The 13,818-nt window shown below is 43.3% G+C and overlaps 2 protein-coding genes across 3 annotated transcripts in view; one reads left to right on the top strand and one right to left on the bottom strand.

Annotated features, from left to right (window-relative positions):
- cacna1ha (calcium channel, voltage-dependent, T type, alpha 1H subunit a) overlaps window positions 1–13,818 on the top strand; it is a 129,387-nt gene that overhangs the window by 90,904 nt on the left and 24,665 nt on the right. For both annotated transcript variants that reach the window (XM_085270753.1, XM_085270752.1), the window contains exons 13-21: window positions 1,268–1,419; window positions 2,832–3,017; window positions 3,147–3,264; window positions 8,333–8,488; window positions 8,926–9,013; window positions 9,144–9,418; window positions 10,484–10,855; window positions 12,556–12,659; window positions 13,209–13,332. In XM_085270753.1, coding sequence (XP_085126879.1) covers window positions 1,268–1,419; window positions 2,832–3,017; window positions 3,147–3,264; window positions 8,333–8,488; window positions 8,926–9,013; window positions 9,144–9,418; window positions 10,484–10,855; window positions 12,556–12,659; window positions 13,209–13,332 — 1,575 coding nt within the window. The remainder of the gene's footprint in view (window positions 1–1,267; window positions 1,420–2,831; window positions 3,018–3,146; window positions 3,265–8,332; window positions 8,489–8,925; window positions 9,014–9,143; window positions 9,419–10,483; window positions 10,856–12,555; window positions 12,660–13,208; window positions 13,333–13,818) is intronic.
- LOC146575850 (uncharacterized) lies at window positions 5,175–7,398 on the bottom strand. The gene is made up of 2 exons (XM_085272455.1): window positions 6,062–7,398; window positions 5,175–5,587 (listed from the first exon to the last, which is right to left on the bottom strand). Exons 1-2 carry the CDS (start codon window positions 7,029–7,031, stop codon window positions 5,175–5,177), a joined length of 1,383 nt encoding a protein of 460 aa, XP_085128581.1. The 5' UTR covers window positions 7,032–7,398.

Here is a 13,818-nt window from a genome sequence, read left to right as displayed (position 1 = left end):
CAAGGTCCATGAGGACATGGATGAGTGAGTTTGGTGTGGAGGAAGTTGACTGGCCTGCACAGAGTCCTGATCTCAACCTGATAGAACGCTTTTAGGATGAATTAGAGGAGACTGCAAGCCAGGCCTTATCAATGTCTGATCTCACAAGTCCACTTTTGGAAGAATTGTCAAAAATTCTTGTAAACACACAGCCTTTCTAGAAGAGCTGAAGCTCATAAGCTGCAACATGTGAGCTGACATCATATTAAACTCTGTGGATTAAGAATGGGATATCACTAAATTTCCTATGCATGTGAAGGCAGATGAGCGAATACTTTTGGCAATATAGTGTATGTATATTAGCGTTGTCAGTGATACTCATAAATATGGTCTATCTGTTATGGGCCTGGGGGTTTGGGTCTACTGCTTGTTGACTCCCACATATGCAGAGAGTCACAAGTGGTGTTAATAAGTCTTCCTTCTGTGGCATGAGAACTAAAATCTATCACAAGCTAAAGAGTTTCACAAACTGTGAGGGAGAGTAGAGAGAATTTATGGTTTCAGTCATGTGGGGATCATAAATATTCATTACGTGTGAATTTTGGGACTGCACAATGCTTGTTAGCAAAGACTCTTGATACTTAGCAAGTAAAACGAAATGTAATAAAAAGGCTGGTGGTTGAAGGGCTATTTTTTAAGAGCATTTAATGTTCGTGCAGGAGAATGATGTGAGACTGAGGTGCAATGTTGAAAGTCCACATTCACATACGCGCTATTACAATGAATTTCCCTCGGGATGAATAAAGTATTCTGATTCTGATTCTGATTTGTAATAATGTAACTATGGTTTTCCAGCAGACTCGCAGACAAACAACAGACTTGCAATGCTTTAGTTAGTTTGTCCTGATGAGACGCAGTGTATGAACTCAGGATGTGGCACCAGAAAATTTACTGGAGCGCAAAAATGCAGAATTTTTAATACAAGATTTGACGTTTTACAAGAGGGCCTCGGTTAAATCTTTGCTGGATCACTGAGTGTAATGTGGTAAGTGAAGTAGATTAGCAGTTATAGATTGGTGTTGGCCCTATATTGATTGATAGGGCCTGGCTGCAGCTCTGATGTTGACTGATAATGTCTCAGCTCATGGCACAAAGGCTTGGAGGTAATACAGTGGACTTACTAACTATCTTGCTTCTTCATTCTTTTGTTTTCCTTCCTGCTTTATCTCCCATGCCCTCCTCCCCCCTCTTCTTTTCTTTTGCATTCTCTTTCTTTTGCTCCATCCAGCCCGAGGAACTGACTGATGTGTTAGAGATCAGCAACATCGTTTTCACCAGCATGTTTGTCCTGGAGATGGGTTTCATGCTGCTGGCTTTCGGCTTGTTTGGATACATCAGGAACCCATACAACATCTTTGACAGCATCATTGTTATCATCAGGTAGTATTTATCCGTGCTGTTTTGTCTCCACGTAGAGAAGAAAGTGCAGAGAGACCAAAGCAATCAGTAGCAGACAAGTAACAGTTGGAGGTATAGCGTGTGTCTAATTTCTCACCAACTTGAGGTTTCAGTTGTCAGGTTCAGTGCTGTAGCATCTCTTCTGTTGGTAAGATTGTCACAGTCATAAGGGAACACACGTCACTTGCTGCCTCAGCAGACTCCTTACTCTGTCAGTTGAGGTTTGCAGTGTGGCTCTCATTTAGCTTTGGGCCTTTCAAACTGTGATGTTCGGTTACTTTTGCTTTTGAAATAGAATTAGCTTTCTAATCACTACAGATAATCCTGTTACTACTGGTGAGCCACTTTAAAACACACATGTAATTACCTCTGCCAAGGATGTCGTGTTTTTGGTAGTGTGTGCATGCGTGTCATCATTGTGCCTGCAAACATGTTAGCTCAACAACTTTTAGATGAATTTCAATAAAACTTTGTAGGGTTGTAGAGTGGAATCATATTAACAGTCGATTCAAATTTGGCTTAAAACTTCAAAGTAAACATAATGATTTAGTGGTTGAAAATTGATATAATTCTTATAGATAAGGTATTTAGTTTAACATATAGAAAATAACATATTAGAATAAAATGAAATAAAATATGTCACATTTCACCTTTGACCTCTCCTTCAAGGTCAATAGATTGATTTGAATGTCAAAGTGATAATAACTAATAATAATAATAAATAAGTCTTATAGCTCTATTTATAGTTAATGATGTAACTATATATTATTAACTATATATGGAGATTCTAAATGTCTCATTATTTTATTATGAGTTTGTTATGTACATTACAGTAACAGGTTATAACTGTTTAAATACATGAGCAATGTTCCTGAATAAGTGTAAATGTATATATATTTTTGAAAAAATATATCATTTTTAAAGTAACTTTAAAAAGAACAAATAAAATACAATAAATATATAAAAAGATAATATATTTGGTTAAAAGTAAACACTCATGCTATTCGATACTGCAAATTTTGGTATTGATCCAATACAAAGTAAATACAGGGTCAGTAGTGCCAATACCTATACTGTTACCGATATTTTGAACTTATAAAGGCAGCTTTTGTAGGTGAGAGCAGTGTGTCATGATTTATGAGATGAATCATCAATTTGGGGAATAGACATAAACTATCAATCCTATGTTGTTAATATCGACCTGATATCAGTACCACCATTGGTATTGATACTATGGATATTTGGATCGATCTGGCCACCTTTAGTACTGCCTGGAAAGTGAGCAGCCTTGGTGGAGGTTTGTCCTCTTGTTTTGCTTTGTTTATGTGTTTTTTCACAAACAAATTTACTGAAGTTGTCCAGTATTTTAATACTTTGTTGTGGGTTGTTCTCAGTGTGTGGGAGATAATTGGCCAAGCAGACGGTGGGCTGTCAGTCCTGCGAACGTTTCGTCTGCTACGAGTTCTGAAGCTGGTTCGCTTCCTACCCGCTCTGAGGAGACAACTCGTAGTGCTGATGAAGACAATGGACAATGTGGCCACCTTCTGCATGCTTCTCATGCTTTTCATCTTCACTTTTAGGTAGGGGCTAAACAGATTTAACATTTTTCCCACCTGTCTCTCTTCAGGCTACTTTCTAGTGATGGAATATTGATGAGTATTAATGCAAACATCCAAATGAATATGTCTGCATTTCCTTTTTCTCTGCAGTATACTGGGCATGCATCTTTTTGGGTGTAAATTTAGTTTTCGCACAGAGAATGGAGACACCATCCCTGACCGAAAGAACTTTGACAGTCTGCTCTGGGCCATTGTCACTGTGTTCCAGGTTAGTTTCTGACTTACACTGTGCAACACTATAAGTTTGAATTATCTATAAGTTGGCTTTTGCTTTCCTATTTTTATGTCACATTGTCCAAACTGTGCATGACGATAACAAAATACGAGCTTACCTGTATCTACAGCTATAATATACATATACTGTAGGCATCCATTATAATAACCTGTCCGCGCCGCCTCTGCTTCAGGGAAAAACAGAAAGAGACAGATATATAGGAATAACCACATGGCCTATATAAATTGCTTAGGGAGGGTTCTGATGAAATTACAGATAAGGTGGTGAACTGAAGCCTCCATCTTACAAAGAACTGAAATAAATAAAAATTACTGCACATGTCCTCACATGTTATTGGTGGCATGGAGTCTGACACACTATTCTAAATGTCTAAATCAAATGTCAAAGTCAGTCTAGAGTGTGTTCGCGCGCACGCGTGTGTGTGTGTATATATTGCATATTTCTGCCAAGCGTCTTCTCTTGGTCCAATGCTGTAGAAAATTCTTCCCCCAGAATCTCTCTTTCACTATCACTTCTATTTTTTGCTCTCCCTTCCTGTGGAGGTTGTTCAATCGCACATGGATTGTCCTCTTTTCTATACTGGATGCCTCAGCATAAGACTAGAACACATAATGCAGAGCACTGTCTCACTTTAGTGCTGAAGAAGCATTTTGCCCTGAACTGACTGTCATACGCTTGCAGTAGTTTTCTGGAGTAGCTACAGTACACACAAATGTATGCATGGCACATACAGTGGGGGGAATAATTCTTTGATCCCTTTGTAAGTTTACTCAGAAAGAAACGAACAAGCTCCAAAAATCCAGAAAATAAATTATGTAAAAAATTATAAATAAATTTTCCCCTCATTTAGTTAAATATATGTATTTGATCCCAAACCCAACCCACAGATTACAGTCAGTCAATTACAGATACTACTGACCTCAGCTCATCATGACTATAAAGCACACCTGTCCACAGAATCAGTTTCTGTTAGGTGTGGCTGTGTGCAGGCAGGAATAGGACCCAAGGTGCAGACTCCGGAGACGGACGTGAACTCAAAAAGGCTTTAATTAGGTACTCAAAAATATAACATAACTGAAAAAACTCAAAACAAACTTAAACTGGAGAAATGACAGAACACACAGCTAAGAAAACGGTAGATCGCGACACAGACACTAAGAAACACAGGGCTTAAATACACAGAGGGAGCAATCAGGGAATGGGTAACAGGAGGGAAACACAGCTGGGGCAAATCAGGCCTAACGAGACAAGGGGAAGCAAAGCCAGACACATTAACATCAGACATGGACTTTCAAAGTAAAACAGGAAACATAACACAGACTCACGGGCAGGCACTATAACAAAGGGAACAGAGACGTGGGAACAGGGCAGACACAAACATTGACTGAACACGGGGATATAGGAACTTAGGATACACATAGACGCGGACTAGACAAGGGGATGCAGGTGATAAGGGAGACAGAGCAACTAAAGAAGACAGAGACATAAGCCATAAGACAGAACTCAAAGAAACCAAAAACTAGAAAGTATAAATAATATCATAAACTCAAAAACCCTGGGTCGACGACCCAGGCATCCTAACAGTACCCCCCCCTTAAGGGCTGGCTTCCAGACAGCCCAAACCAAAACATCAAAATCAAAAAAACAAAAACAACCCAACCAGGGTGGGCGGCGGGGGAAACAGGATGGAGGGCTCGAAACAAACCAAACAAGGAGCCAGAAACAATAAAACAAAAAAAAAAAAGTGCAAACACTGGAGCCCGGAAAGCAACAGAACAAAACACAGAAACAAAGTCCAAAACAACAGCACCAAGGCCCAGGCAAAGTCCAAAAGCAAACAAACAAAAGAGCTCACGAAAGGCGCAGAGGCCCAGGCAATAGTCTCAAAAAAGTTCAGGGGGCCGGCCCAGAGGCTGACGGCACAACAGTCCAAACCCGGGTAGGTCAGGGGGGCGGCCCGGAGGCTGATGGTCCAAGAGTCCAGAAAACAGGTCAGGAGGCCGGCCGGGCGGGAGGCACCGACGGCGACCGAGCAGGTCAGGAGGCCGGCCGGGCGGGAGGCACCGACGGCGACCGAGCAGGTCAGGAGGCCGGCCGGGCGGGAGGCACTGGTGGCGGAGTACTTCAGGGGGCCGTCCATGACGGCGGCGTAGTTCAGAGGGCTGTCCATGACGGCAACGACGTCCAGTCATCGGCCGGACAGAACGTGTAGGCCGGGCAGGACGTGCAGGAACAGACAGATTGGAGACCTCAGGAGCAGACAAAGCTGAACACTCGGAGACTGGACCAGGCGGAGCTGCAGAGGCCGAGGCCGGACCAGGCGGAGCTGCAGAGGCTGAGGCTGAATCCGGACCAGGCGTAGCACAGGCTGAGGCTGAATCCGGACCAGGCGTAGCACAGGCTGAGGCTGAAGCCGGACCAGGCGAAGCTGCAGAGGCTGAGGCCAGACCAGGCGAAGCTGCAGAGGCTGAGGCCGGACCAGGCGAAGCTGCAGACTCGGAGGCCGGACCAGGCGGTGGAGCCGGTGGTGGCTGAACGGCCCCCTCGGACCCTCCAGCGGAGACAGGAGACTGAGCAAACAACTGAGGCGGTAACTGAGCAGGTGACTGAGCCGATAGGTGAGCTAATGTCTGAGCTATGGAGAGAAGTTTAAGTTGTATTGACTGTTGTAACGATGGCAGTAATGGCGGGTGAGGTGGTGGATTAGCAGATGGTTGGACTAGGTTGTCTGAGCCTACGGATCCTACAGAAAACTGCTGGACGGGCTCACCTGAGCCTCCAGCGAGGACAGAAACAGGTGCAAGTACCTGCCGGACACCAGCCACTCCCACCCGAGGAGAAGGTACGGGTGCAGGAGCTAACTGGTTCCCGGTCATCCTCACCCTGGGAGCCGGGACAAGCACAGTCAACGGCTGGGCAGCTGCAGTCCCCACCCGAGGAGCTGGTACGGGTGCAGCGACAGGCAGAGGCTCAGCCAGCCTAGACACCTGAGCAGGGACCAGCTGGACCTCAGCCTCCCTCACCTGAAGCACTGAAACAGGTGCAGGGGAATGCTGGGCCTGAGCTGCCCTGGGAGCAGGAACACAATGGTGCAAAGGAGCAGGCTCAGCAAACACAGACTCTTCTAAAACGTTTTTTAACTTCCTACCACCACCACGTCTAACAGTCTTAATAGTCTCAGTCTTAGCAGTGTTCATATGATTGTTAGTTTCCAGCTCCGAGGAACGACAGCAATCACAACTCACCACCGGGAGTTGCTCCGCAGAAAAAGAGTGGTGACGGTGTGAGCGTCGCCTCCTCCGGGAAGTGGGAGGTGGCGAACTGGGCTGCGAATCCTCCAAAGGACCGGGCTGCGATGAGGAAGCAGAGAGTTTGTGAAGCTCAGAACGTGGCAGACCCAAAAACAGAGCGAAGGACTGCAGCGGAGTGAGTCTACCGTCCGGCGTCACATAATCTTTCTTCCTCCGCCGCTTAACTCTCTTGTCGGACTGGTATTCCAGGGGTGAAGGCGGAGGTGTAGCGACTGGAGAGAAGGAGCACGTGTTCAACCTGATCGCCCGAGGCATAGACGCTGGCTCGGCCGTAGCCATTTGGAGGCTGCGGGGCCCTCCCAAAGCCAAACGTGACCCATAGAAGGGTGACTGGAGCTCCTGGGCATGCTCAGCTTCCTCCCTCACGATCTCCTTGAGGAAGGCAGAAACTGCGGGTCGCTGATACCACACAGAGTCTGCTGGGTCCATGTTCTGGTCACGATCTTCTGTTAGGTGTGGCTGTGTGCAGGCAGGAATAGGACCCAAGGTGCAGACTCCGGAGACAGACGTGAACTCAAAAAAGGCTTTAATTTAATACTCAAAATATAACAAAACTGAAAAAAACTCAAAACAGACTTAAACTAGAGAAATGACAGAACACACAGCTAAGAAAACGGTAGATCTTCCATCACAACCTCATCACCACCAGAGGCACAGCCACACAGTTGTTAGAGGACATCAGGAATAAGACTGCAGACCAGCACAAGGCTGGAATGAGCTACAAGACCATTAGCAAAAAGGTGATGAGAAGGTGACAACCGTTGGTGCCATTATTCAGAAGTGGCGGAATTATAAAATGACCATCAATCATCCTCATGATCATGAGAAAGGTGGTAGACATCCCAAATGATCTGAAGGCAGTTGGGACCACGGTCACCAAGAGCACCTTTGGTAACACACTACAGTAGTGGATTGAAGTCTTGCAGTGCCCACAAGGATCCCCTCCTCAAGAAGACACATGTACAGGCCCGTCTTAAGGCGGCTAGTAAAACAAATGATTCAGAGAAAGCTTGGGAGAAAGTGCTGTGCTCAAATGACACCAAGGGTCTTTGGCATCAACTTGACCCGCCATGTTTGGAGGAAGAGAAATACTGAGTATGACCCAGAAAACACCATCCCTACAGTTAAGCACAGAGGTGGGAACATTGTGCTTTGTGGCTGTTTTTCTGCTAAGGGTGCAGGATGACTTTACTCCATTAAGCCAATGGACGGGTCTGTGTACTGTCCTAAAGCATACAGCACCACCAAGGCAAGAAACAAGTGGCTAAAGAAGAAGTGCATTAGGGTCATGAAGTGGTCCAGCCAGTTTCCAGACCTCAGTCCTATAAAAAAAAATCTGTGGAGGGAGCTGAAGCTTTGAACTGCCAATCAATTTATAACTTTTATGTTTTATGTGTACATATTTATGTATACACACACACATACATACAAGCACAGTGAAGTAGGAGGGCAGAGATGGAGCTTGCAGACATGCAAACACATGTAGACTCACAAACTTCCCATGTTAACCTATAGACAAACAGTATATGAAAATGAAGTATTTCGCCAGTAAAAGCAGCCGAGCATTTCATGTCTTCATGTTAATTTCTGCCAATATCTAAGGCTTGAACTTCTTATTCCCACTTTTAGTTTCATATCTCTAAACCTCACATCTTCCCTGTCCTGAATTTCTCCTTCTCCTTTCTTGTTAATGTGTGTGTAAATCTCTGTGTGTGCCATTCATTTCATAGATTCTTACCCAGGAGGACTGGAATGTGGTGCTGTATAACGGCATGGCTTCTACCTCTCCATGGGCGGCTCTCTACTTCGTTGCTCTTATGACATTTGGCAACTATGTGCTCTTCAATTTACTAGTGGCCATCTTGGTTGAAGGCTTCCAGGCTGAGGTGAGAAGAACTCGGACTCGTTGGTTTCTACATACAATAAAGGGTTCAGTATTTTTGGATTGTACTGGTTTATGAGCGGTCACCATTTTCCAGTATGCTACTTGTAGGCTTGTTTTACATTTTCAAAGCTGGTAATAAGGCACTCATATTGGTGCACATAATGTTCATAAAAGACAAAAGTCCTTTTCATTCCCTGCAAATTTCCTGTAGTTTAGCATAGTAAAGCCTTTGAAGAACATAAAAAGGAAGGGGAATTTCCCAGTCACTATCAGTCCTTTATCATTCAACCATGTGTACCCAGTGTATCTTTGGAGCAATTTAATTTGCTCATGGTCTGGGTGTTGATTGAAAAAAAATTTCCCCGTGATGTTAAAGTCAAAACAAAATGGGAAGCCAATACAGAAATATCATTGTTGTCATGTATGCATGTGTTACAGGGTGACGCTAATCGGTCAGAGTCAGATGATGACAAGAAATCAGACAACTTTGATGAGGACGAGAAGATAGAACAGTTCAGAGACACAGGTAGTGGTGTTTTCATGATATTCCTTTTCTGCTTTTACAGCTGATTGATCAGTAAAAACTGTAGTGAAAGCGGCAGGAGAAATAAAGCAATATGAAGCATTATAATATGCTGTATAACTCTCCTCCACAGAGCTAAAGCTCTCACTGATGATGACAGGTAATGGTCACATTGACCCTCGTGGCTCTATGGCTCCTCCCATAATCATGCGCACAGCAGCCACACCCATGCCTACACCTAAGAGCTCTCTTGGACCTGAGTCCATCCTCGGGGATGAGCTCATGTACATAGACGGAGCACCTCAATATAGTGAGGTAGGACTGGGTTTTCCTGAGGCAGGGGTCGGTCACCCAGAGTCCCGACGGGGAAGCTCAACATCAGTGGAGCCATACGATCCGCCTTCTCTGGTAAGTTATATGAAAGTCTTCATGTAAATACCATGTACAGTACAATATCTTCAGTTAATCATGAGTTAATTATTCCTGGTGGACTCACTGAAGATTCAGTAGATGTTATGAGGCTTGTTCTTTTATTTGAAAATCCATTTTCCTTATTGCTGATTCAAAATAAAAAAACTCACATCAACAATTTTTTTAAAAAGGGTAGAAGATATGAGACCAGCTTCATATGTGCATACCCAGTGGTTTCAAATGGAGTACCAAATATGGCCTAAAGAGCTAGTGAGCCCAGTGAGGTAACACTAGAACTAATCACAAGCTTCAAATGTTTCATTTCACAGAAACCAATCAGATCCACTTATGTCATATTTGTGACATTTAGCAACACCAGTTCTGTGAATTCTAATCTGAGTGAGAGAATAGCTATGATTTAGTCAGGCTTTAGGGATGCTTGACTTAGCTGAATTGATTTAACATTAATATATCATTTTCACTGGCGTATACACATATGCAGAAGGGAGCGGTGGTTTGGGAAGGTAGTCTCTGAAGGGGGCATGCTCACTTAACCACATTTACAGCTGCAAGTCACGTAATTAGGAGGTCAGTGTGACACAAGGAGAGCGAGTATTCCAAAACTGGAAAATAATTTGGACACAGAGAGCCAATCATAGTCTTGTGTTACATGAGCGGGAACAAAAAACTGTTTGTAACTAAAGCATTTGGTCAAGTCTCAGTTTTATGTCTATGAAATGTAGTTCACAGCTTGCTAATTTAACAACATTGAGAGAGATTGTGGGAAAAGCAGTATTCAATATGATAATTACTGTCTCAACGGTTGAGAACCATAATGAAAATTAAGCTAATAAAAGCCCTTGTTTGAGAGACTCATCAGAAATTTTACTGTGGAAGAGTGGGAAAAAGTATGAGAACATATGAAACGTTGTCAAATTTGAAATGATGCTACTCTCAGCAGATGATGAAAAGTTTTAACTGTTAGCCTCTTAAAAGCTGCTGTAACCGACATTCATTTTCACAACCACACATTACGCTCGCCCCTATTTTCTGTCTCTTCAGAGCCTCTCTAGTCCCGGGCGGCGTTCTCCTCTTCCTCCCCGTGGCGCTGGAAGCTCATGGGGAAGTCGACGCTCCAGCTGGAACAGCCTGGGAAGGGCACCGAGCCTCAAAAGGCGAGACACCAGCGGAGAGCGGGAGAGCTTGTTGTCTGGGGAAGGTGGAGAGGATGAGGATGCCAGGGATGGCAAAGTGGAGGCAGGGGGAAACAACAGACCAAAGCCGGGGTCCTTGGAACTGCTGCAGGCGTCTACTCTCTGCCCTTCTGTGGTAGCAGACTATGGTGACTGCAATGGGAGGACCGTGACCTACAACCCGAACGTGAACTCCGACCCCAAAGAAGACTCCTCCCCAGAGGACGATTTGGACGATGATGTAAGTGGCATTTGGTTGTTTCGTTTACTCTGCGGCTCGTTTTTACAATTAAATACAGATGCTCGTGGATGGATTTTGAAATGTTATGTAAATTCCTAATCTGTGCTCTCTGTCACTCTGTTTACACATTTTATTTCATTTTCTTCTCTCCTCTTGCAGTTCTCCCCCTCTGCCCTTTGCGTTCGCTTACTTTTGTATATAAATTAGAGTGTGCATTTTGTGTTCACACTGCAAAGCCTGGAGGGACACTAATTGTCATGCCTTAATTGATTAGTTTAGGCACTAATTGTTTTCTCAGTGGGTACAAAACAACTTGAGTACATGCAATCAGCACACTTATATATTTGTGCGTGGAAAACCTGGAGAGGCCCCCTTCCACTTCCCCCTCCTTGGTGGTTTTGGATGACCTCTTACGCGACAGTGTTCATGGGTTTATTGGCTCCAAATTGAGTTCATAATGCCATGAAATCCGCAGAAACAAAAGCCCTCTCCCCCAGACAGTGTATTGATACATGGGTGTGTGTTTCAATGCACACTTGGAAGGGTATACACTGCGTGTGTGCACACGTTGTGCCAACTGAGGTGTGCACATACACGTTCTTCTCTGTGAGTGTCTATCTCAGATTATGGGCTTCGACTCCAAGGAGAGCTGAGCGGTTGGTTCTTGTCACAGGCGCACACACGCAGGATACGCCCAGATGCACACGTGCTCACATAATGGGCAGCCTGCCAAATAAGCAGTTTCTGAGAGGCCTAACTTTGGGTTGTTTTTAATTAGAATCCTGAAGTGCAGAAGCTGCGCACCTAAGCTTTCTTCTGTTTGTTTTATTACAAACTTTAATGAGTTTCAAAACACTTTCTATTGAGCTTGTGGCCTAGCTAAGTTGGAGGTCCGCCTGTTATAGTCCCAATTATCTCCCTTTACTTATGCAATGAAACACGTGTTTACTATGCCCCCATAGATTTAAGTGCAGAACGGCTAACATCAGCAACACCGTGGAAACTCGGCTTAAAGCCGTGCATTGCTTCTCTCTAATAGGATCTGCAGTGTAATTGTTGACGGGTTGTGCACATTAGAGTCGTCATAATACAATTTTACTTTTAACTGATAAACATAATATATAGTTTTGGCAATGACATTTAGCAGCATTCAGTTATATAAAAAGCTCTTGGGCTTACGCAGTTTCTCCACCTTCAAGGATTTTTTTGCATGATTTAATGTTCTAGCTGATCTTCAGTCGGGGTTTAAGGAGTGCACGCAGAACAAAAAGTAATAACATTTTTATTGCTCGGATTCTACAGATTGCATGCATAGTTTGTGGAGCAGCTGTCTATTTTTGGAGAGGAGCGCATCGTCCTTTTAGTAGCCTTGCTTCTAATCTACAACAATCTCAGCATTAATTAAATATTTATCAGTTGCGTTAGCTTCGATGTGTATATTAATATGTGTAAAAATGTGAAAAAGTATATCTGCCAGAATACTGAACCTTTAGATTTGCAAGACAAACCATTTGGAGTTTTTCACTGGGTGAGATTTGACGCACTTAGCTTTGACTGTAGCAGACATGACGGTAACAACAGTAATAAACATTTCACCAAATGCAAAGGTGACACCTATAGTTGGTTCGGAGATATTGACAGAGAAAGTAGTTTTGTTGTTGGTGTTAATGATGTTGATGTGCAACCATCGTTTTCTGCAGGCTTCTTCTTGCTACTGGACCAGGAAGGAGTTCCATAACATGAAGCCCCGATGGTGCAAAGAGCATGAAGACTGGACGCTGTACCTGTTTTCTCCAGAGAATCCGTAAGACAGACAGACACACACACACACACACACACACACACACACACACACACACACACACACACACAGTAGTCTTTTCATCCTTGCATTCATATCTTGGAGATTTACCCTAATCCTGTAGGATCACAGTTACTACACTTACACTAATCCTAACCCGAACCTAACCCCAAACTATTTATACTAAGACACAATGATTTACATTTTCAGCATTAGCTTGTGTCACCAAAGTGTGATTGCACTGGCAGATTTATGTCCCACCTGCATGAGTTTCACACACACACACGGATCCATACGAAGAATTCAGTCCGTTCTGTTGTCACCCTCTGCCATCCATTTTTCTGCTTACTCACTGGCCTATTCCTCTCTGGTTCTTCTTTTTTTAATTTAACTATTTCTGTCTCTTGTATTTTTTACTGAATTCTCACTATTATTTATTTGATTATCAGTTTTAATAAATGATGGATATTTTATTGTTTTATCAGAGTTGCGTGTATGTTTGTCTGTGTTTTTTTTATTTTTTTAATTTACTGTTTTTGGGGGTTTTTTTAGGTTCCGTATGTGGTGCCAGAAAGTGATCTCTCACAGACTGTTTGACCACATAGTTCTAGTTTTCATCTTTCTCAACTGCATCACCATTGCTCTGGAAAGACCTGATATAAAAAATGACAGCACGGTAAGACACACACGCACAGCCAATACACACCAGGACTGTTTTATTTAGTTTCTATCTCTTATAACTGATCCTTAATTAAGTAAGAGAAACAGGCAAAATTTCCTCTGTTATATGTGATGCTTTGATGCTTTTTATCCCTTCCATTGTTACCTGTAGTAACAAAGGTTTCTTGCTTGGGCTTCACATACACTCAGCTTGTGCTTTAGTCTGGGTACTGGGGTCTTTCACTACATTCACATAGTAAAAAAGAAAGTACACGCTTTTTAAATTCTAAGGTTTTAGATATCTGCAAATAATGTGGTCCTTAACAGTTCTTAAAATTAGGCAAATACAACCTCAGATATGAGGTTGTCCATTAACAGTTAACACATTACATTAACAATGTCTTAGACTCTGCAAGCCTCAGTTAACATTTCAAATGTTAAAGTTAATGAAGGTAGAGTTAGAAAAAAGCCAAAGAAGCGTGTCTTGTTTGGAAGGGTTGCC

This window comes from Mchenga conophoros, linkage group LG4 (assembly GCF_057382185.1).
Source record: "Mchenga conophoros isolate Kocher_MC1m ecotype Shallow Benthic linkage group LG4, M_conophoros_male_GT1.1, whole genome shotgun sequence".
NCBI lineage: Eukaryota > Metazoa > Chordata > Actinopteri > Cichliformes > Cichlidae > Mchenga > Mchenga conophoros.
The sequence above is the reverse complement of the archived record's forward strand: the minus strand, read 5'-3'. Positions and strand labels throughout refer to the sequence as shown.